We start from the raw sequence: 24,320 nt of genomic DNA, 5'->3' as shown, positions 1-24,320 counted from the left end.
CCAGGGAAGGTCTCTAAAGGCTGCAGCATATCTTATGCCACCCTAGGGACCCCTCACTCAGCACATGCACACTGCTTCACAGCTTGTGTGTGCTAGTGGGGAGAAAATGACTAAGTCGACATGGCACTCCCCTTAGAGTACCATGCCAACCTCACACTGCCTGTGGCATAGGTAAGTCACCCCTCTAGAAGGCCTTACAGCCCTAAGGCAGGGTGCACTATACCACAGGTGAGGGCATAGGTGCATGAGCACTATGCCCCTACAGTGTCTAAGCAAAATCTTAGATATTGTAAGTGCAGGGTAGCCATAAGAGTATATGGTCTGTGAGTTTGTCAAACACAGTTCCATAATGGCTACACTGAAAACTGGTAAGTTTGGTATCAAACTTCTCAGCACAATAAATGCATACTAATTCCAGTGTGCAATTTATTGTAAAATACACCCAGGGGGCATCTTAGAGATGCCCCCTGAAAACATACCCGACTTCCAGTGTAGGCTGACTAGTTTCTGCCAGCCTGCCACACACCAGACATGTTGCTGGCCACATGGGGAGAGTGCCTTTGTCACTCTGTGGCCAGGAACAAAGCCTGTACTGGGTGGGGATTCTCCTCACCTCCCCCTGAAGGAACTGTAACACCTGGCAGTGAGCCTCAAAGGCTCACCTCACCCCCTTTGTTACAGCGCCACAAGGCATCCCAGCTAGTGGAGATGCCCGCCCCTCTGGCCACTGCCCCCACTTTTGGCGGCAAGGCTGGAGGAGATAATTAGAAAAACAAGGAGGAGTCACCCACCAGTCAGGACAGCCCCTATGGTGTCCTGAGCTGAGATGACTCTTTCTTTTAGAAATCCTCCATCTTGTGGATGGAGGATTCCCCCAATAGGATTAGGGATGTGCCCCCTCCCCACAGGGAGGAGGCACAAGGAGGGTGTAGCCATCCTCAAGGACAGTAGCCATTGGCTACTGCCCTCCCAGACCTAAACACACCCCTAAATTCAGTATTTAGGGGCTCCCCAGAACCTAGGAACTAGATTCCTGCACCCTTAACCAGAAGAAGGACTGCTGACCTGAAGCCCTGCAGTGAAGACGGAGACGACAACTGCTTTGGCCCCAGCCCTACTTGCCTGTCTCCCAACTTCGAAGAAAACTGCAACAGCGACACATCCAACAGGGACCAGCGACCTCTGAAGCCTCAGAGGACTGTCGTGCAACCAAGGACCAAGAAACTCCAGTGAACAGCGGCCCTGTTCAACAATCTGCAACTTTCTTGCAACAAAGAAATGACTTTAAAGACTTCATGTTTCCTGCCGGAAGCGTGAGACTTTCCACTCTGCACCCGACGCCCCCGGCTCGACCTGCGGAAAACCAACACTACAGGGAGGACTCCCCGGCGACTGCGAGCCCGTGAGTAGCCAGAGACGACCCCCTTGAGTCCCCACAGCGACACCTGCAAAGGAAATCCAGAGGCTCCCCCTGACCGCGACTGCCTGTAACAAGGGACCCGATGCCTGGAACCAGCACTGCACCCGCAGCCCCCAGGACCTGAAGGAACCGAACTCCAGTGCAGGAGCGACCCCCAGGCGACCCTCTGCCTAGCCCAGGTGGTGGCTACCCTGAGGAGCCCCCCCCTGTACTTGCCAGCATCGTTAAAGAGACCCCAGGGTCTCCCCTTTGCTTTCTATACAAAACTCGACGCCTGTTTGCACTCTGCACCCAGCCGCCCCTGTGCCGCTGAGGGTGTACTTTCTGTGCCTGCTTGTGTCCCCCCCGGTGCCCTACAAAACCCCCCTGGTCTGCCCCAGAGGACAGGGGTACTTACCTGCTGGCAGACTGTAACCGGGGCACCCCTGTTCTCCATTGAAGCCTATGTGTTTTGGGCACCTCTTTGACCTCTGCACCTGACCGGCCCTGAGCTGCTGGTATGGTAACTTCGGGGTTGCCTTGAACCCCCAACGGTGGGCTACCTTGGAACCAACTTTGAAACCTGCAAGTGTTTTACTTACCTGTGAACTTAACCTCTACTTGCCTCCCCCAGGAACTGTTGAGTTTTGCAGTGTCCACTTTTAAAATAGCTTATTGCCATTTTTGCCAAAACTGTACATGCTATTGTGATTATTCAAAGCTCCTAACGTACCTAAGTGAAATACCTTTCATTTGAAGTATTACTTGTAAATCTTGAACCTGTGGTTCTTAAAATAAATGAAGAAAATATACTTTTCTATATAAAAACCTACTGGCCTGGAGTAAGTTTTTGAGTGTGTGTTCCTCATTTATTGCCTGTGTGTGTACAACAAATGCTTAACACTACCTTCGGATAAGCCTACTGCTCGACCACACTACCACAAAATAGAGCATTAGAATTATCTACTTTTGCCACTATCTTACCTCTAAGGGGAACCCTTGGACCGTGCACACTATTTATTACTTTGAAATAGTATATACAGAGCCAACGTCCTGCACCCACCCCAGGACACAGCCCCCACTTTTTTGCAGCAAGTCCAGCGGAGATAATAAAAAAAACAAGGAGGAGTCACCCTCCAGTCATGACAGCCCTAAGATGTCCTGAGTTGAGGTGACCCTTGCCTTAGGAAATCCTCCATCTTGCTTTGGAGGATTCCCCCCAACAGGATTAGGGATGTGCCCCCCTCCCCACAGGGAGGAGGCAAAAAGAGGGTGTAGCCACCCTCAAGGACAGTAGCCATTGGCTACTGCCCCCGGACCTAAACACTCCCCTACATTGAGTATTTAAGGGCGACCCTAAACCCAGAAAATCAGATTCTTGTAACCTGAAGAAAGAAGAAGGACTGTTGACCTGAAAGCCCCACAGACGATGGAGACAACAACTGACTTGGCCCCCGCTCTACCGGCCTGTCTCCAGACGTAAAGAACTTGCACAGTGACACATCCAGCGGGTCCAGCGACCTCTGAGGACTCAGAGGACTGACCTGCACCTAAAGGACTAAGAACTACAGAGGACAGCAGCTCTGTCCAGAAACAACACCATAGAAAGTAACTTTAAAGAGACTCTACTTCCTGCCAGAAGTGTGAGTCTTCAAACTCTGCACCCAACGCCTCCGGCTCAAGTTCAGAACAACCAACACTGCAGAGAGGACTCCCAGTCAACTTCAACGACGTGGACACCCTGAGTCGACCTCCCTGCACCCCCACAGTGACGTCTGCAGAGAGGATCCAGAGGCTCCCCCTGACAGCGACTGCCTGGTAACAAAGGAACCCGATGCCTGGACCCAGCACTGCACCCGCAGCCCCCAGGACCGAGAGGAACCACCTACCAGTGCAGGAGTAGCCAGCAGGCGACCCTCACCCTAGCCCAGTCGGTGGCTGGCCCGAGAAGCCCCCCTGTGCTGTGCACGCATCGCCAGAGTGACCCCCAGGTCCCACCATTGTTTTCAACGACAAACCCGACACCTACTTTGTACACTGCACCCGGCCGCCCCTGTGCTGCTGAGGGTATATTCTGTGTGCCCTGTGTGTGTCCCCCGCAGTGCTCTACAAAACCCCCCTGGTCTGCTCCCCAAGGACGCAGGTACTTACCTGTTAGCAGACTGGAACCGGAGCAACCCTGTTCTCCATAGGCACCTATGTTATTTGGGCCCTCATTTGACCTCTGCACCTGACCGGCCCGTGTTGCTGGTGCGGTGGCTTTGGGGTTGCCTTGAACCCCCAACGGTGGGCTGCCTACGCCCAGGAGACTGAACTTGTAAGTGCTTTACTTACCTAAGAAACTAACCAGTATTGACCTTCCCCCAGGAACTGTTGATATTTGCCATTTTTACAAAAACTGTGTATACTACTGTTTTAAATCAAAGTTCTATACTTACCTGTGTGAAGTACCTTACAATTGATGTACTTGCCTAAAAGTTTAATCTTGTGGTTGTAAAATAAATTAAGAAAATAATATTTTTCTTTATACAGAAACCTATTGGCCTGGAGTTAAGTCTTTGAGTGTGTTTTCTCATTTATTGCCTGTGTGTGTACAACAAATGCTTAACACTACCGTCTGATAAGTCTACTGTTCGACCACACTACACACAAAAAAGAGCATTAGTATTACCTAATGTTGCCACTATCTACCTCTAAGGAGAACCCTAGGTCCCTGTGCACACTCTCTCTCACTTTGAGATAGTATATACAGACCCAACTTCCTACACCGTAGGTCTATAATTAATAAACCAGCCTACAAATACGGTCATGCACAAATGTTGCTTGCATGTGTTAGCACTGACAGTGAAAAGAATAAATCACAACCTAATCAACAGGCTTGGCTAATGCTCATTTAATTCCTCTATCTTCAATGGCAGCAGCATAATACCAAAACAATTACTCACCTAAATGCTACCAATAGATTATTTTTTATTTATTTGTGTCCAGTTAGCCTCCATGCTATATTTTCAGAGGAAAATATATTGGCCTCTTGAGTTTAGTACAAATAAATAATTCTCTATACTTCGACGAGTCACACAGAAATAGTTAAGTCCTCTGCTTTTTATGATAAAACCAGGTTTACTGTCACACCCTCAGTCCTGCGGCTAGCACAGTTTCTTTACCGGATTATGAGTTTATTTGGTCATTCATTTTGTCACAAAGAAAACAACACACGCCACAACACCACTATGTACTTTGAAATTAATATTTTAAATTTTGAATGCACACCTTCATACAGAAAAAGTACACACTTCAATGGTCCATGGACCATCAGTGTTAAGGAACACTGATACCACAGTACAGGGAATATGATATTATTGGTATTTTCACCTAACAGACCAGGGGAAGACCAATCTCAATGCAACTCGGATGCCACAAGGCTTATGTAAAATACAATCAGATATACATGTATGAAGATAAATGACTGTTTACTATCAGAAATACATACTTTGGTTTGAAATCGGGCCTGAATGCTTCTGGTAGCTGAAGTTCCTCCATATTTGCAGGTGTATTAGACGATTCATCTGCAAAAATAAAATGGCCAAAGGCGGCATCGAGAGAGAAACAGTTACCAATCTAACAATTGGAAAAAACAATATGTGGTCTAAGTAGAAATCACTACTTACTGCAGTTTTTTTTCTCTTGAAATAGATGCATGGCCTTGATTTGCTGCGAAACTGATTCAAGCCATTCACCAAGATTTGGCTGTATGGAAAAGTCTAATCTATTAAAGAAATTAAAAGCATTACCATAAATGAACCGACCAGATCATCATCAGAGAACATTATTTGTGCCACGGCTAAGTCCATATGTGAAGCTGAGTGTGGAAGGGCTTGTATTAACTCCAAAGCACGACGATGATCACTACAACGAAGTACGCAGTGGATTTTTAAGCTAACTGACTTTGCAATTATAATGCAATCATTATTTTTTCACAGAACAACGAAAGAGCAATCTCGATTTTGAAATTTGCGAGCAGCTCAATGTTGCTTATTTCGTTGTCACAGAGTTTTTTTTTTTTTTTAAAGAGTGGGAGATTGCGCAGGGCCCCACCTTTCAAGATGGTCCCTAGGAAAGTGATATGGGCAGTGATTATCCAACTGTAAAATACATTGTGCATTAAAACATTTTCTTTTCTTTATTTTGACAGCCAGGCTTGTGAGATTCCTATAAGCTTAGTGAGCCTGCCAGTCCTTCCCAGTTACAACCATCATGCGCCCAATCAGTTGGAGAAAATTCAATTTAAAATAATTTCTCTGTGTCATGTCTCTCTTATTTTATTTCTCTACCTCTCTTTATACATCTCTTTATTTACCTCGCTGTCTCCACCCCATAAAAGGTCTCTCACTTCCCTCTCTTTACTTATGTAATCTTATCTCCCTCTGCTTCACATCTTCTCTCATTACAACCCATCTCTTTTTATTCATTACCAATCTTTACTTCCGCCTCACTACTCTCTTAAACTGATCTGTCTTTCTATAACATTAAATTGTGTATCCTCTACCTCTTTCTAGCTTGAATTGATCTATACTTCTCATTACATCATTTCTCTAGCTGTATCTCTGGCTCAACTCCTTTTAAACCATGCATCTATCCTTCTACTGCTCCAGTTTCAATACCAATTCCTCTCCTCTACACATTTCCTTTTCCCTATCTCGAGCACTCAATTCCTCAATTTAAAACCTGTCAACCTCTTAGTATCTTTCTTCCTAGCTACCTCACCATTCTCTCTGTACCTTACAAGGGAGCTCTTATGTATTAATCAAGAGTGTGTTTCTTAATAGTGTGCGCAGCAAGAATTCTAAGCTCAAAATTATATATGTACACTGACATTGAGCTATTGATATTGAAACGATTTTGATATGACCTGTAAAAGTGCTTTTTCCTGAATTATGTTAACTAGACACCAGCCAGGCCGCAACACCATCTTGTCCAAAATGGATGTCAAATTCACTGTTTATTTCTGCTGCACATAGTCAACCAAATCATGTTTGCTTATTTCTGAATGACACTATTCTCAAAGAAGGCTCACTAATGTAAAAGTATTTCAAGGATCTTCCACTTGTACTCAATATTACATTCATTCACGATGGTTCACTGTTTTTAGGCAACTAGTTTGTTATGACACCTCCGAATGGTGTAATTTCAACCCCTCTCAATCAATATTTATGTTGTGGGTTAGTGCTTAGGTGGCAGGGCTGTATGACGATTTTACATTCTGTATTCTGATTTGTTGAAAATATATTTCTTTGCTCACAAGTCAGTGATTCTGTACTTTTCATACTGTTCTCTGGGGAAATTGTCTATAAAGACCAAATTTGGGGTGAACCAGAGACATTTCCTATTCTACTAGGGTTGTGCTCCGATTTCTTACTGATTTTGCCGCATAGCTGAGACTAAGTCTATTCTTCATTTTGCCTATTATTCAGTATTGTACTGTTACCGAGAACATTTATGGCATTGATTTCATGCATTTTAATGAAATTTTGCTGCATTTGCACTTTACTACTTTTATATTGTACCTTTTGAATTTTTGGACTAACTCTTTGTAAATTTCCAAATTTCATCCTGGAACTCACTTATGGAGTTAGTTCTTTCTTGTTCACCTATATTTATGATATGCTGGTTTTGTACCTTATCTTGAGACATACTGTTTTATTAAAAAGACGTTAACACTAGTCCTGACCCGCCCAACAATTGGGCATGTTATTGAAGTTTAAGATGTAAATGGACAGCGTGAGAACGCTCACTTCTCACCCTGCCTCACATATCTTTCCACCTCATGTCTCTCTACCTTCCAATATTTAATTTCTCTCAATATTCCATTCTCTTCATCTCTTATTCCTTTCCCTGTTCCCCACCCACTCCCATTTCTCTTACTCAGCAAAGTAGGTCTCCCGCAGACTTATGAAAAATATTATCAGGCTTCATCTGATGGAATGGTAAAAATCCTCAGACCATTGCTTTGATGTTCATTACTACAATATCAGTGGCGTTTGTGAAAGGGACTATTTTGTGTTTACAAAAATCTGGCAACTAAAGCTAGAGTTTCAAATGCTATCATCATATGTCTTATCTTAATATGATGAACAAGTCGATTAAAAATCCACCAAATTATCCTTGCAATTTCTTTACTACATCGAAAAGCACAGTCTGGATAGAGAACGAATTATACATTTAAAAAAATGTTGTTTAAAGACGAAAAACATATATCCCAGCAGGAAAAGTAATGGTTTTGTCCGTGTTTGTTTTGGGCTGGTGGACAGTGGCCAGCCATGTGTTTTAGCATACCCACGTTTAGGAAAGTTTACTGTATAATCATTATAGTTTGAGGAATACATTTGAAGCTTTTCCAAACAGAAAGCCCCAAAACATATCTTGCTCAGACACAAAAATTCTCAAAATGACATGCCTGTTCATATTGCTAAAATAAAACCAACGGTGTACATATTGTGTATCTCATCTCAGGTACTCATAGTTTTTGGTTATACTGATTACATTTTTTACATTACATCAAGACCTTAGCTTCATATGAACTAATCCAATCGTACCATTTAAAGAGTATAGGTTTAGGTACTTGAGCAATAAAGGTAAATTACCACAAACTGAATCCCTTTGCAATCAAATGTTGGAATGATTTCTTTAACAATTCGACATTTCCAGTAAAAGTTGTTTACATAGTATCCTACTCAGAGGTTCTTCATTTCACATTTCATATTAGGAATGCAGGGTAGGTACCATCTAAAATAAAAGCTACTCAGATTGTGTTTGAACAATGTATATTCTTCAAAAAGTAACATTGATTTCTGCGGAAGCTCCCTGCTAATCAGGTCATGCACTTAACAGGTTTCCAGGAGAAGCGTCGACAATCAAGGAGAGAATGCTTATGGAAACATCTATTTTTTTCCTTTTCCATAAGTCATTTTTACTGAGTTTACAGCAACGGATGCTAACAACGAAACAGAAACAAGCTTTGCGAGCAATAAATATATGTATAAGACCTATCACATGAGAGGATTCAGTTTTTCAGTCACTGAATGCCCATTACGTAAGATGAACCCCTTAGTCCCGCACCCAAGTGACCCCCTCTCCAATCTCCCCAGCAAACAACAGTCTTCCAGTAACATGTTAAAGCTCCTTTCTAAAACTCTGCATTAAATTCCCAATCAAGTTCTGTAAACAAAACTGGGGAAATGTTGTTTAGCACAAGGAAGAGATACAAGGCCAAGGGTAAAGCACTGTCACAGATAAGGCCGCTTTAGCACCCTCGCTTGCTTAAACTGAGTTGATGGTTGTAGGTGGGGATTGTCGACACTCTTTGGGGCCGGACTTATTTTTCATCAACAGCCGGTGACCAATAGCAAGAGAGGCAGCCCCAAATGGAGACAGGAGGAGGTAGAGAACGGCAGAAAAACAGTGACAAACCGAGAAATAAGGGATGAGAAAGAACCAGCAACACTGACATAAAGGGGCAGGAAGAGTGTGGTGGTGGATGAAAGAGGCAGAATAATAGGAATTATAGTTGAAATTTACTGAAAATACAATGGAGAGACGCAGTTCGTAAACCAAAAGGGTCTTTTTAAATGTCCCACCTTTTCACTTATTTGAAATTAAAGACAGCCTATTCTACAAGAATGCAATACATTAACCGTAATATTCGGATAGAACAGATTACGGAGATTAAAAATTCTGTAAATTTATTTTAAAATTATCAAAACGGAAGATGTGACTTGCTCGCAGCAGCCTTTAGCAATGTGTTAAATCACTCAAAAAAGCTCAAATAAAATGCTGTGTAGCTCCATTCTACACTTGAGTTAGAAACCTCACCTGATTGGATGATAAACTGATTTATCAACTTTCATTGGGTTGGATTAAACATGGAGGCAGAGCTCTAGATTTGCAAGCCTAAAGACTGTGAAATGCTCCCTACCCCTTCTTTTGAATAGAACTCAACCCACATGCATTTTAGGAAACTCTTAAAAACGGAATTGATCAGACCCTCAATGGTAACAAATCTGCTGCATTACCAGTATCCATAATTGTAGATCAATTATTGATAACTGCCCTACTTGACTGTACATTCATACGTATAAAAAAAGAAAAAAAGAAAAAAAAAAGCAATGGTAAAGCCAAACATCTTGGCAGTGAAAACCAATGGGTTTAACATTTTTTTTGGCTTAGATAACTTCCACAAGAGTGTGCGTTCATCCGTGGCAGCTAACCTAGAACTGATTTTATAACATCACTAAATGCATTCAATGATGGCCACTACAGATGCATTTGATTCCACAGTAGCCATCTTCAAATGTACTTGAATGTTTTAACAAATGCCGCTCAAAGATGGTCACTGTGGATGGACGCATCCAAAGTGGCCATCTCTGAACGCATTTTGGTTTGATTTAATAAATCATGTTGAAAGATGGCCACCATGGACATGTGTGTATCGGGAAAGGGATTTTTAAAATAACAAAGCCATTCAACGTTCTAACCACACATGTATGCGCACACTCAGGTGGCCATCCTCAAATGCTAAAACAAAACAAAAAAAAATTTGAAGATGACCACCTGCTACCAGCACAGTGGGGGGAAATCATGTTAAAAAATGAGGTGGTGGTTGGAGAGGAAACATGATGCAGACGACGGGAGAAGAAATGAGAACGGAGGGGAGAGAATATAGTTCCAAGCAACTTAATGACATCAGTAGTTGAAAGATATGTTATCCAACTGGAACGCTATAAACTGTAAAAGCTACTTGGTGGGACAAGCACATAAACAGTGAGGAAATCAATGGAATTAGGTAGAAGAAAGTGAGGTAGACAAGAAAGCCATCCAACCACGAGGAAAGGGGTTAACCAAAAGTCTACTCTATGTGTATGTTGTGTTTTCGAGATTACAACTCTGGCCAACATACACCTAAAGTTTTAAGTAGTGAAGATCAAACAAGGCAAAACTGACCAATGTGGAGGACAATTAATAAAGGGCTACTAATTGTTACTTAAGTATACACAACTGTTCATTCATACAGGGACATTTTGCATTTCAGTGACTCGTTCATTAAGCCATGGCATTATGACAACTCTCCGACATTTAGTGCAACTTATTATCCTATGATCTCAACTAAGAAATTCTCAACATCATTTTACATACTTCTCAGCAATCATCAGAAGATGGTGAAAATATTTAACCTTCAGACATGTTTTGAAAACATCCTTCCTACTTACCACCAACCAAGTTCTATGCATGGAAGTTAGGGAAACATAAGTGGTTGATTCGCAATGGAGAACAGATGCCTTACACCGACCTAGGAACAACCCTAATGTCAAGCAACCATCATTAGCTACAATTACACTTAAAATGGACTGCTCTTTTTAATTACCATATAATTGGTAGCTAACACCATAAGAGAATTGTACAGTTAGCAAGTTGAAATGTGGGTCAGTTTTAAGGTTGGAAGACGTCTTCATTAAAGTTGTATCCACAAGCACTGAAACATCCTTTAAAAACAAAATCCTTGCCCCTAACGATCTGCAGTTACTCAAAGGTCAAACCTCTTTCTCACAAAAGCAGCACAAGTGCAACTGTTGATAGACTTGAAGTCTTTCCAATACCAGGTGACTTCAAACTCAACAGTTCTGAAAAGATATTGTGTAGTATTGTACTGAGCTAAAACAGTTCTTACAAACTGGTTCTTTTAATTTGTTTAAAGGTTATAGATTCTAACTTCACAGATAGCCTCTCCCTTCTGTATGATTGCAAATTATATTTTGTCTTACCTGGATGATTTAGTTAGGGCTCACCAAAGCTCTGCAGTGGTCAAGTTCAAAGAGACATTTACGTTTCGGTGTGTACAATGCAGTCTCTTACAATAATAAGTCTAATTATTACCTTTATATATGTTTGTATAGCTGAAATTTATTTACAAATATTCACACATTTCCCAAAACATTAAATGCTGTCCCAAACTTCTTGGAGAAAATATTTGTGTGCAGGACAACAAATACCATTGTGGTCTGACTTAAGCCAGCGTGATTTCTAACAGGAAAAAACAATGCTTTAACAATCAATAATATTCTTAATTTCACTAACTGTTCTTAATGATTCAATGACTGAGACAAATGAGATAAGAATTAGGTTGAGTTAACAAAGCTTATTGCGTTTTCCAACTTCATAGGAAAAATAAATTAATGAAAGCAAACTAACCTGTTATATAAGTGTATTGGTGGAGGAAGCAAGGGAATAACTGTGTTACTTAAACATTCACAGAGAGGGCATAGGAATTCACCGTTTTCAACATCATAACTTGTATGCACTCGTAATCTTTGCTGTCGTCGTTGTTCTTTTGCCTGCACTGCATCAAAATACCTTAAAAAGTAGAAACATTTATCAAACACAATAATGTATTGAAAGTACCTCTAAAAAAGTTACTGAAAGCTAACAACTATCAAATACATTAATGCAACAATAAGAATAAGTTACTTACTACAACAGCAGTAGTAACTGACAAACAAGTTACTTACCTTCGGTAGTCTTATCTAAGGCAGACAGAACCTGAGCCTGAGTGAGCATTTTGAATTTCTCCTTCTTGAGGAAGTAGTTTAGGTCCCAAAGGTCTAGGATAGGACATAAGCCCTTGTCCCTTTTTGGTATCAGAAAATAGCGGGAATAACAACCACGACCCACTTCGGGCACAGGGACCGTTTCTATAGCTCCCTTGGCCAAGAGAGCTGCGACTTCATGGCGGAGAAGCAGCAAGTGATCCTCTGGAAGGTGACTGAAGGATGGAGGCATGGTTGGTGGAGCAGATTCAAAAGGGAGGGAGGAGCCCTTTCGAACTATCTGCAAAACCCACCTGTCCGCAGTGATGTTTTCCCAGTGGAGCAGGTGATGGGGAATCTTGCCACCAACTGGACGGGAGTGAGGGGATGGACTAGGAGGGTTTGCAGGCTGAAGTGGGGGCAGAGGTGGACTGGGCAGACCACTGGTACCCTGTCCCACGGCTACGTGAGATTCCGTGTCCCCGTAGAGGCTGAACAGCATGGGTGGCACGGTGGCTGGGTGAAGGACGCAACAGGGTGAACCTTCCATGGCCACGAAAGGGGCGAAAAGTGGACTCTGGGGGGCGAGGAGCAGAGGAAAGACCGAGGGACCGAGTATCTAGTATCTCTCCAAGGCCGAGTCCACTTTGTCTCCGAAGAGACGTGAGCCATCAAAGGGCATGTCCATGAGTGACTGTTGGACATCCCCAGAGAAACCAGAAGTACGCAACCAGGTGTGGTGTCATAAGGCCACTGTCGTAGCAACCGATCTGTCCAGAGTCAGTTGTGTCCAGCCCACAACGGATTGTGAACTTTGCTGCATCTCTCGCATCGTTCACAGCTTGGGAGACAATCGCACGGGCCTCGTCCGGTATCTGCGACAGGACCTGCGCAACCGTATCCCACAAAGAGTGGGTATAGCGGCCCAAAAGGCATGCGGTGTTCACAGACCGCAGCGCGAGACTGGAGGAAGAAAATAACTTCTTGCCAAACTGTTCCAGCCTTTTGGATTCCCTGTCCAGGGGTGCAGAAGGGAATGCGCCTGAAGAAGAGGAACACTGGATAACAAGACTCTCAGGCGTGGGGTGTTGGGACAGGAATTTAGGGTTGTTTGGAGCGGGCCGATGGCGGTGTGCGATAGTCCTATTCACAGGAGCCCCTGTGTTGGGTTTGGACCAGGTACCCAAAAGGACACCGGTGAGGGCTTCATTAAACAGCAAAATGGGTTCAGAAGTAGAAGCCCCAGGGTAAAGCACCTCAGGCAAGAGATTAGACCTGACCTCAACAGTGGGAAACTCAAGACCAAGGACCTCAGCTGCCCTACTGACCACCATACCATAGTTCGCTCCCTCCGCCGTAGCCACGGTAGAAGGAGACAGCATGCCAGCATCAGGAGAAGTATCCAGACCACTGGCGTCGCCCAATTCCTGAGCCCAGTCCATAGAAGGCTCATCCTGGTATTCATAAGGGTCCAGGGACCCCTCCAATCCCTCCCTATATTCCTACCCATAAGAAAAAGGTTCTGAATCTGACCTGGGGCAAATATGCCCCATCGAAGTCAAAGGCGGTGTCGGCCCACACCGCTCTGACGCAGAGTAGTCGGGGATCAGAATTGGGTTGACGTCGATAGTGGGCACTACCGACGTCGGGAGCGTCGAAAATCGACCCAGCGCCAAGGAAGGTCTCAAGGGTGCGACCGGCGCCAGTGGCCAGAGCCAAAGCTACCGGCGTGGAACCTGAAGACCCTTAATATACAAACCCTTTGGGCTTGAAGGCGCTGTATTGGGGTCGGACCGCCCAAAGAAAAGGTGCATGGCCTCATAAAACTCTTTAAGCTGGGTGGGGGTCGCTCTGGTTCTGGGAAACTCGGGGAAGCGCGGAGCCGACCCAAACGCAGGCTCTGAGGACAGACGCCTTGTGCATGGACGCTCCTCCCACGTCAACCAAGCGACAGAGCGAAGTCAGAGAGCGATGGGCTCTCTTCTACTTCTTCTTACGTTGACCCCAGGATTTGGAAGAAGACGAGTGGTGATGGCTCCGCGACCGGTCTCGAGACCTTCCTCTTGATCAAGACCGGGACCTACGTGGAGTTGAGTGCCGGCCCGCCATGAGCTTTAGGGACAGCTTCCTCAAAGCCTTCGGGTACATGGCCCAAGCACTCGGAGCACGAAGTCGGGTTGTGGTCGCGCTCAAGACACCACAGACAAACCCTATGAGGATCTGACATCGTACGATGACAGTCCTCGCACGGCTTGAAACCAGTCTTCGGGGACATCCTCGACACACCAAAGTTCTCACAAAAACTCAACAAAACGGTCGAAGTCGGTAAAAAAAAAAAAGACCAGGGTAGCTCTTCTTCGGATCAGCACGTAGCGCGGAAAGAAGAGAACTGACGTCACTGCACAAGGGCGGCGTCTATATACTACTCCCGACGTCATCACGGCAACTACGACGCCAACGACGCCTGAGGAGTCAACCAACGCCACCTACCGACGCGCAAGGGTATTGCCCGAAGAAAAATCTTCGGATCCAGTCTGACGCCTGGGGAAAATTCTAAGGTAAGGAATCTGGACCTAGAAGTCTCTATCAGATATAAAGGTAACTATAATACACCTAAGTTCTGTTTATTTCCACTCTCAATCTGTGGTTTGATTCTAAAGCAACATCAATGGAAAAATAAGAGTATTGCCCCGAAAAGAATGTTTAGAGCACATCAGCAGAATGCATGTCAGGCCATGAAGCTGCCTGGTGTATTTCTCTGGCACATTCCTGATGCATTACCTTATCCAGCAAGCAATGGAAGCTTCACCAACTGCTCAGATAATATTTTCTCTCTCAAAGGTCACAAATACTTGGTCTAACAAATACAGATTCCCGGTTCAATAAAGATAAAACTGTAAAACAGGCTTCATGTCCATATTGTGCAGGATCTCCTCAGCAGAGGAGGCATGCAGATATGAGAAGAATGCGGATGTGTGAATAAAAATTGTGAAAGACAAACCCCTTGTTCAGGAGCAATTCCTACAGCATGGTAGGGGTGAAGGTATGGCGAGTCCGAAGACCCACTCTGCTCCTGGGAAGAAATGTGAATGGATTTGGGGTGCACACTGCTGTTGTGGGATTCTATTTACTGGACAAACAAGTTACTTATCTTCGGTAACTATCTTTCTGACCACAAATTCCACACCTTTATAATGTTCCCAAGTGCCACACTGGATCTGGAGACTTTCAGCAATGTTCTGGTAAACAGCTGAATGGGCTCGCTTTGACTCCATACCGCCCTGGAACTGACAGAGAACAGCCACCAGTAAGTGCCACCCTTGCATGCGGACATCAGTTTCCTACTTTCTGCATCCTTTAGAAATGCTGTACATTAGGTTGGTGAGAAACAAATTAGGGCCTGGGGCAAAACATGGGTCCGTCATGCCCATCAGTGTTCTATTGACAACCTTGTTGACCACACAGCAGGAATCTCTAGGCCTTTCAAGTAGGCTGATATGGCCACCAGGCAGTGTTTTCAAGCATCCACTTGCACCACTGTGTTAGCCAGGTGGCATAAAACTAACATAATTGTAAGGAAATACTTTCCTTGGCATGGTTACCCCCTAAACCTTTTGCCTTTTGTTGATGCCAGTTATGATTGAAAGTGTGCTGGGACCCTGCTAAGCAGGCCCCAGCACCAGTGTTCTTTCCCTAAACTGTACCTTTGTTCCCACAACTGGCACAGTCCTGGCACACAGAAAAGTCCCTTATAAATGGTACCCCTGGTACCAAGGGCCCTGTGGCCAGGGGAGGTCTCTAAGGGCTGCAGCATGTTTTATGCCACCATGGGGACCCCTCACTCAGTACATGCACACTGCCTCACAGCTTGTGTGTGCTGGTGGGGAGAAAATGACTAAGTCGACATGGCACTCCCCTCAGAGTGCCATGTCAACCTCACATTACCTGTGGCATAGGTAAGTAACCCCTCTATCAGGACTTACAGCCCTACGGCAGGGTGCACTATACCATAGGTGAGGGCATAGGTGCATGAGCACTATGCCCCTACAGTGTCTAAGCCATATCTTAGACATTGTAAGGGAAGGTTAGCCATAAGAGTATATGGTTTGGGAGTTTGTCAAACACGAACTCCATAGTTCCATAATGGCTACACTGAAAACTGGGAAGTTTGGTAACAAACTTCTCAGCACAATAAATGCACACTGATGCCAGTGTGCAATTTATTGTAAAATACACCCAGAGGGCATCTTAGAGATGCCCCCTGAATACCGACCCGACTTCTAGTGTAGGCTGACCAGTTCCTGCCAGCCTGCAACACACCAGACATGTTGCTGGTCACATGGGGAGAGTGCCTTTGGCACTCTGTGGCCAGGAACAAAGCCTGTACTGGATGGAGGTGCTTCTCACCATCCCCTGCAGGAACTTTAACACCTGGCGGTGAGCCTCAAAGGCTCACCCCCTTTGTTACAGCGCCACAGGCCATCCCAGCTAGTGGAGATGCCCGCCCTCCGGTCACTGCCCCCACTTTTGGGGGCAAGGCTGGAGGAGATAATTAGAAAAACAAGGAGTCACCCACCAGTCAGGACAGTCCCTAAGGTGTCCTGAGCTGAGGTGACTCTTTCTTTTAGACATCCACCATCTTGAGATTGGAGGATTCCCCCAATAGGATTAGGGATGTGCCCTCCCCCCCACAGGGAGGAGGCACAAAGAGGGTGTAGCCACCCTCAAGGACAGTAGCCACTGGCTACTGCCCTCCCAGACCTAAACACACCCCTAAATTCTGTATTTAGGGGCTCCCCAAATCCCAGGAAATCAGATTCCTGCAACCCGAAGAAAGAAGAAGGACTGCTGACCTACAAGCCTGCAGAGAAGAAGGAAGACGATAACTGCTTTGGCCCCAGCCCTATCGGCCTGTCTCCAACTGCGAAAACCTGCTCCAGCGACGCATCCAACAGGGAGCGGCGACCTCTGAAGCCTCAGAGGACTGCCCTGGACTACAGGACCAAGAAACTCCTGTGAATAGCATCCCTGTTCAAAACCAGCTACTTCTTTGCAACAAAGAAGCAACTTCCAAGGACTTCACGATTCCTGCCGGAAGCCTGAGAATCTACACACTGCACCAGACGCCCCCGGCTCGACCTGCAGAAAACCAACACCTCAGGGAGGATTCCCAGGCGACTGCGAGCCCGTGAGTAACCAGAGACGACCCCCCTGAGCCCCCACAGTGACGCCTGCAGAGAGAATCCCGAGGCTCCCCGTGACCGCGACTGCCTGTAACAAGGGACCCGACGCCTGGAACCAACACTGCACCCGCAGCCCCCAGGGCCTGAAGGAGCCGAACTTCAACGCAGGAGTGACCCCCAGGCGACCCTCTGCCTTGCCCAGGTGGTGGCTGCCCCGAGAAGCCCCCCGTGCCTGCCTGCACTGCTAGAGTGACCTCCCAGGTCCCTCCATTGAAACCTATACAAAACCCGACGCCTGCTTTGCTTTTTCCCCCCGGCCGCCCCTGTGCCGCTGAGGGTGTGTTTTGTGTGCCTACTTGTGTCCCCCCCGTGCTCTACAAAACCCCCCTGGTTTGCCCCCCAAGGACGCAGGTACTTACCTGTGGCAGACTAGAACCAGAGCACCCCTGTTCTCCATAGGCACCTATGTGTTTTGGGCACCTCTTTGACCTCTGCACCTGACCGGCCCTGAGCTGCTGGTGTGGTAACTTTGGGGTTGCCTTGAATCCCCAACAGTGGGCTGCCTATGCCCCAGGACTGAGACTTGTAAGTGTTTTACTTACCTCCTAATCTAACCTTTACTTACCTCCCCCAGGAACTGTTGATTTTTGCGCTGTGTCCACTTTGAAAATAGCTTATTTTTACAAAGACTGTACATGATATTGTTTTTATTCAAAGCTCCTAAAGTATCTAAGTGAAGTACCTTACATTTAAAGTATTAATTGTAAATCTTGAACCTGTGGTTCTAAAAAGAAACTAAGAAAATATATTTTTTATATAAAAACCTATTGGCCTGGAGTAAGTCTTTGTGCGTGTGTTCCTCATTTATTGCCTGTGTGTGTACAACAAATGCTTAACACTACCCTCTGATAAGCCTACTGCTCGACAACACTACCACAAAATACAGCAGTATTATTAACTTATTTTGAAACTATCGACCTCTAAGGGGAACCCTTGGACTCTGTGCACACTATCTCTCACTTTGAGATAGTATACACAGAGCCAACTTCCTACAATAACCACTTGAGAGGAAGGCTCATACTAAGAGTATGCAAGTGCATCAGACAAAAAATAGGATTAGTCCTCTAACACTCAAACATTGTGTCAAAATTAGTTAATCTCATGAAATACACTTACCGCTGCCAGCAGGTGGAGTGCATGATATGACCACAACTACCAGTGTGTGTTCCACAAGCCAAATCTGGATGCATGAATAGGGGATCATACTTTTCTATAAAAAATACAAGGAGTTCCAATTAGAAATACTTTAAATAATTCCTTTAATTAACAAAGTAGTAGTGCTTTTTCAATTCCAACATTGAGATAAAAATATATCAGAAAACATTAATTGTTATATATTTCTAAAATAAGTCATCTTGGAAGTTCACATCTTACAATACCAAGTAATTTGTAATTACTTGATCCAACCCGAGTTGTGCAACCTGTGGCTTCACCTCCAAGGTCTCAAATTCACATGAGGTGTTGCACCACATTTCTCAAGTGAGCCACCTTTAAATGGAACTAACAAGTTATTTAACTTAGGCAAAGATTTTTCTGGTGGATTCTCTAATTGCAGATTTCTCACCATGTGAATATCCCCAGGTGACAGACTGGAACCGGAATCTGAAAACACACAGAATCACATATAAGTGCCACCCATGCAAGTTGGAGACAATTCCTTTCATACACATGCATGCGCCCTAAGACGCAGAGCCCATCCTAGCAGAGGACTGTAACAATAACCAGTATGTGGATTCAAAAATTGGGACCTTTTTAGATGGAAAAGGAGACCATTTCACAGAAAGGGAGTGGGAGAGTGGTGAAGAATCTGCGCTTATATAGAGTATCAACCAGAATAGCAAGTTATTAACTTTCGGTAATGAAGTATCCAGTAGAGACATATTCTAGTTGCAGATTCCTTACCTTCGAATTTTCCCCAGGCATAGGACTGGATCTGGAGATTTTTTTTTGAGCAGTAAGCTTGTGTGCCGTCAGGTGGCACTGGTCAACTCCACGTCCGTCGTTGGCGTCGCTGACACCAGTTTCTGTTCACGACTTTCCATACCAGAAGCTTGGAGGTAAGAAGGACACAAACTGGTGCGCTAGAACAAGGGCCCTGAAAGGGAAGTCTCTGTTCCTAGAAATCAGTTCATAGAGCGGGGAGGATGGGTGGGTCGGTAAGGAATCTGCAACTAGAATATTTCTGTACCAGATAGTTTGTTGCCAAAAGTAAGTAACTTGTTTATCTAACAGAAACTTCTAGTTGCAGATTCCTTATCTTAGAATGGATATCCAAGCAATATCTTCCCAGGAGGTGGGTCTGCAAACCAGGATCATGCTAAGAAGTCCCGCAGGACAGAATGGCCAAAGTAACCGCCCCTGCGGACCTGACTGTCAGGCGGTAGTGTTTAGTGAACGTGTGCAGGGACGCCCACGTTGCTGCCTGGCAGATGTCCAGGACTGGAACACCGTGTGCCAATGCAGTGGTTACAGCATTTGCTCTGGTAGAGTGAGCACGTAAATCCTCAGGGGGTTGCTTCTTAGCCAGAGTGTAGCACATTTTGATGCAGAGAACAACCCATCTAGAGATGGTCTGTTTGTGCACTTGTTGTCCTTTCTGCGCACCCACATAACTAACAAAAAGTTGATCATCCACCTGGAAGTCTTTGGTACAATTAAGGTAGAACGCCAATGCTCTTTTTGAATTAAGACAGTGGAGAGAAGAATGTGAGGGTGCGTACAAAGTAGACAAGGTGGTGGATTGGCCTACATGAAAGGATGTGACCACTTTAGTGAGGAAAGAGGCACGAAGCACCACATTGTCAGGATGGACAGAGATGAAGGATGGCTTCAAGAATAGCTTGGAGCTCACTCACTCTGCGAGTAGAGGTGATTGCTACAAGAAAGGCTGTTATTAAAGTGAAAAGCCGCAGAGGACCATTTTGAAGGGGCTCAAAAGGAGCACACATGAGGAAAGTGAGTACCATTTTCAAATCCCGCTGGGGAATTATGAACAGGGTAGGCGTAAACATGTGGTTAAGACCCTTGAGGAATCTCCCAACCACGGGAGATTTAAACAAGGAGGGTTGATCTGGTAGTCTGAGGAAAGCAGAGATGGCAAACAGATAACCTTTAAGTGTGCACACCGCAGAACCCTGCTGGGCAAGGGAGAGTACAAACAAAAGAACCTCAGACAGAGGTGCCGAAAGGGGAACAGCAAACTTGTTGGTACACCATGCCACAAATTTGTTCCAACAACAGGCGTATACCATTTTGGTGGAGGGACGCCTGGATAACATTACAGACTTCGGGCCGGAAGGTTAAATGCGGTCAACTACTGCGGCTCAATTTACAGGCAAGGAGGCGGAAAATGGACAGCTTCGGGTGGAGAACCAACCTTGCTGCTGTGACAGACATTCCTCCTGAAAAAGCAGCCTGAGTGGAGGATCAATGGCCAAGCTCAGAAGCATGGAATACCATACCCTTTGTGCTCAGTCTGGAGCCACATGAATATGACAAACTTTTATGCGCACACAGCACACCCACACTAATGTTCTGTTCAAAGCCCCCACAGTTATATGCATGTCATACTTGGGCCTGGTTGTTCTTGATCTTCTTGAAAACTCAGGGCAGAAGTGGTATTGGCGGAAAGGAGGCCTTAGTTCAATTTGAAACGAAAACCATTACAGAGCAAATGCCACTTTGGAAACTCCAGTGCACAAAACAGCTAACATTGTGCATTCTCTGCGGAGGTGAACAGATGGAGGTGAACAGATCTAACCAAAGCTCTCCCCCTGCTGAAAGAAACCTTACGCCACCTCCGGATGGAGACGACATTCCTGATCGGCCACTGTAGGAAGTTGGCTCTGTGTATACTATCTCAAAGTAAGAGATAGTGTGCACAGAGTACAAGAATTCCCCTTACAGGTAAGATAGTGGCAAAATTAGATAACACCAATGCTCTATTTTGAGGTAGTGTGGTCGAGCAGTAGGCTAGTATTAAGCACTTGTTGTACACACACAGGCAATAAAGGAGGAACACACACTCAAAGACTTAACTCCAGGACACTAGTTTTTATATAGAAACATATATTTTCTTAATTTATTTTAGAACCACCAGATTCAAGATTTGAAGTAAATACATAAAATGCAAGGTACTCCACACAGGTAAGTTAGGAACTTTGAATTAGAGCAGTAACATACACAGTTTTAGTTAAAATGGCAATAAGCTATTTTAAAAGTGTACACTGCAAAAATCAACAATTCCTGGGGAGGTAAGTATTGGTTAGGTTTTCAGGTAAGTAAGGCACTTACAAGTTCCAGTTCCTGGGCATAGGCAACCCCAAAGTCACTGCACCAGCAACACAGAGCTGGTCAGGTGCAGAGGTCAAAAGGAGGGCCCAAAACACATAGGCACCTATGGGCAACAGGGGTACTCCGGTTCTAGTCTGCCAACAAGTACTGGCATCTTTGGGGGGCAGACCGGGGGGGGTTTGTAGAGCACTGGGGAGGGGGGGACGGGACACAAGTAGGCACACAAAACACACCCTCAGCGGCACAGGGACGGCCAGATGCAGTGTGCTTAGCAGGCGTCGGGTTTTCAATAGGAATAAATGGAGGGACCCGGGGGTCACTCTAGCGGTGCAGGCAGGGCACAGGGGAGCTTCTCGGGCCAGCCATCGACTGGGCTAGGCAGAGGGTGGCCTGATGGTCGCTCCTGCACTGGGGTTTGGTTCCTTCTGCTCCTGGGGGCTGCGGGTGCAGTGCTTGATCCATGCGTTGGGTTCTTTGTTCCAGGCAGTCATGGTCAGGGGCATCCTCTGGATTCTCTCTGCATGCGTCGCTGTGGGGGTCCGAGGGGTCGTCTCCGGTTACTCACGAGGTCGCAGTCACCTGGGAGTCCTTCCTGTAGTGTTGGTTCTCTGGAGCTCGAGCCGGGACATCGGGTGCAGAGTGGGAAGTCTCACGCTTCCAGTGGGAAGAGTGAGTTCTTTGAAAATTGTTAGAAAGTTGCAAAGTTGTTGCTGTTTTTGAACAGTGCCGCTGTTCTCTGGAGTTTTTTGGTCCTTCGGGTTCAGGGCAGTCCTCAGAAGTCGCTGGTCCCTGTCGGAGGAGTCTCTGTGCAGGTTCTTAGAGTCTGGAGACAGGCCGGTAGGGTTGAGGCCAAAGCAGCTGTCGTCTCAGTCGTCTCTGCAGGGCTTTCAGGTCAGCAGTCCTTCTTTGTGTAGGTTAGAGTAATCTGATTTCCTGGGTTCTGGGTCACCCCTAAATACTAGATTTTGGGGGGTGTTTAGGTCAGAAGGGCAGTAGCCAATGGCTACTGTCCTGGGGGGTGGCTACACTCTCTTTGCACCTCCTCCCTGAAGGGAGGGGGGCACATCCCTAATCCTATTGGGGGAATCCTCCAATCTCAAGATGGAGGATTTCTAAAGTCAGGGGTCACCTCAGCTCAGGACACCTTAGGGGCTGTTCTGACTGGAGGGGGACTCCTTCCTTGTTTTTCTCATTATCTCCTCCAGCCTTGCCGCCAAAAGTGGGGGCAGTGGCCAGAGGGGCGGGCATCTCCACTAGCTGGGATGCCCTGGGGTGCTGTAACAAAAGGCACAAACCTTTGAGGCTCACCGCCAGGTGTTACAGTTCCTGCAGGGGGAGGTGAGAAGCACATCCAACCAGTGCAGGCTTTGTTTTTGTCCTCGGAGAGCACAAAGGCCCTTACCACAGGAGGGCAGAAACTCGTCTCAGTGGCAGGCTGGCACAGACCAGTCAGTCCTGCACTGAAGGATTGGGTAAAATACAGGGGGCATCTTCTAAGATGCCCTCTGTGTGCATTTTGTAATAAATCCAACATTGGCATTAGTGTGGGTTTATTATTCTGAGAAGTTTGATACCACACTTCACAGTATTCCGTGTAGCCGTTATGGAGCTGTGGAGTCTTTTTTGACAAACTCCCAGACCATATACTTAATATGGCCACAATGTACTTACAATGTCTAAGAATATACTTGAGGGGCATTTTGCTCATGCAGCTATGCCCTCACCTGTGGTATAGGGCACCCTGCCTTAGGGCTGTAAGGCCTGCTAGAGGGGTGACTTGCCTATGCCATAGGCAGCATTTTGTACGCATGGCATCCTGAGGGGGATGCCATGTCGACTTTGCCTTTTTCTCCCCACCAACACAATCTGCAATGGCAGTGTGCATGTGTTTGGTGAGGGGTCACTTAGGGTGGCACAACACATGCTTCAGCCCTTAGGGACCTTCCCTGGTCATAGGGACTTTGGTACCACTGGTACCTTTTACAAGGGAATTATCTGTGTGCCATGCCAGGGATGTGTGGAACAACGGTACATTTTTAAGTGAAAGAACACAGGTGCTGGGGCCTGGTTAGCAGGGTCCTAGCACACTTCTCAGTCAAGTCAGCATCAATATCAGGCAAAAAGTGGGGGGTAACTGCAACAGGGAGTCATTTTCCTACAACCATGCATTATCAGCTGAGTTTGTCTGCTCTGGCATTCAGAGAGCCTGACAGATTTTGTACCACCAGGGATTTAATTTGAAATTCCAGCCACGTCCAGAGGCGCAGGGCCTCCTGACAAATGGTCCACAACCCCACCCCTCCCAGCTTGCTGCAGTACCTCATGGCAGTGGTGTTGTACACCTGCACCACTTTACCTTTGAAAGAGGGAAGGAATTATTTCAATACAAGCCTGATCACCCTGAGCTGCAGAACACGGATGTGGAGCCCAGACTCCACCGAAAACCAGACGTCTCTGATCTACGCCGCCTCCATGTGGCTGCTGTAGGAATCTGGCTCTGTATATACTGTAACAAAATGAGGTACACTGTGCATATAGTCTAGGGGTTCCCCAGAGGCTCAACAGAGGCTAAAGTAGATAATGCTAAAATTCTCTTTTGTGGTAGTGTGGTCGAGTAGGTAGGCTTATTAGAGCGTAGAGTAAAGCATTTGTTGTACACACTCAGTCAAGATACGAGGCACATACTCAATGACTAACTCCAGGTCAACTGTTTTATATAGCAAAAATATATTTTGTTACTTTTTTCCAGAAACAGAAGGTCATTGTTGCAGTTAAGTACAGTTGTCAATAGGTATCAAGCATGTGTAT

General features: G+C 45.6%; 1 protein-coding gene across 3 annotated transcripts in view; it reads right to left on the bottom strand.

Moving 5' to 3' along the window:
• The window catches only part of UBR2 (ubiquitin protein ligase E3 component n-recognin 2), a 1,248,744-nt gene that overhangs the window by 359,422 nt on the left and 865,002 nt on the right, over positions 1-24,320 (bottom strand). For all 3 annotated transcript variants that reach the window (XM_069233963.1, XM_069233965.1, XM_069233964.1), the window contains exons 31-34: positions 18,336-18,429; positions 11,642-11,803; positions 5,068-5,165; positions 4,890-4,965 (exon numbers count right to left, since the gene is read on the bottom strand). In XM_069233963.1, the coding sequence (XP_069090064.1) occupies positions 4,890-4,965; positions 5,068-5,165; positions 11,642-11,803; positions 18,336-18,429 (430 nt within the window). The remainder of the gene's footprint in view (positions 1-4,889; positions 4,966-5,067; positions 5,166-11,641; positions 11,804-18,335; positions 18,430-24,320) is intronic.

The sequence above is a fragment of the Pleurodeles waltl genome, chromosome 5, assembly GCF_031143425.1.
Source record: "Pleurodeles waltl isolate 20211129_DDA chromosome 5, aPleWal1.hap1.20221129, whole genome shotgun sequence".
NCBI lineage: Eukaryota > Metazoa > Chordata > Amphibia > Caudata > Salamandridae > Pleurodeles > Pleurodeles waltl.
Note: the sequence above shows the minus strand (reverse complement) of the source record. Positions and strands in the feature narration are given on the sequence as shown.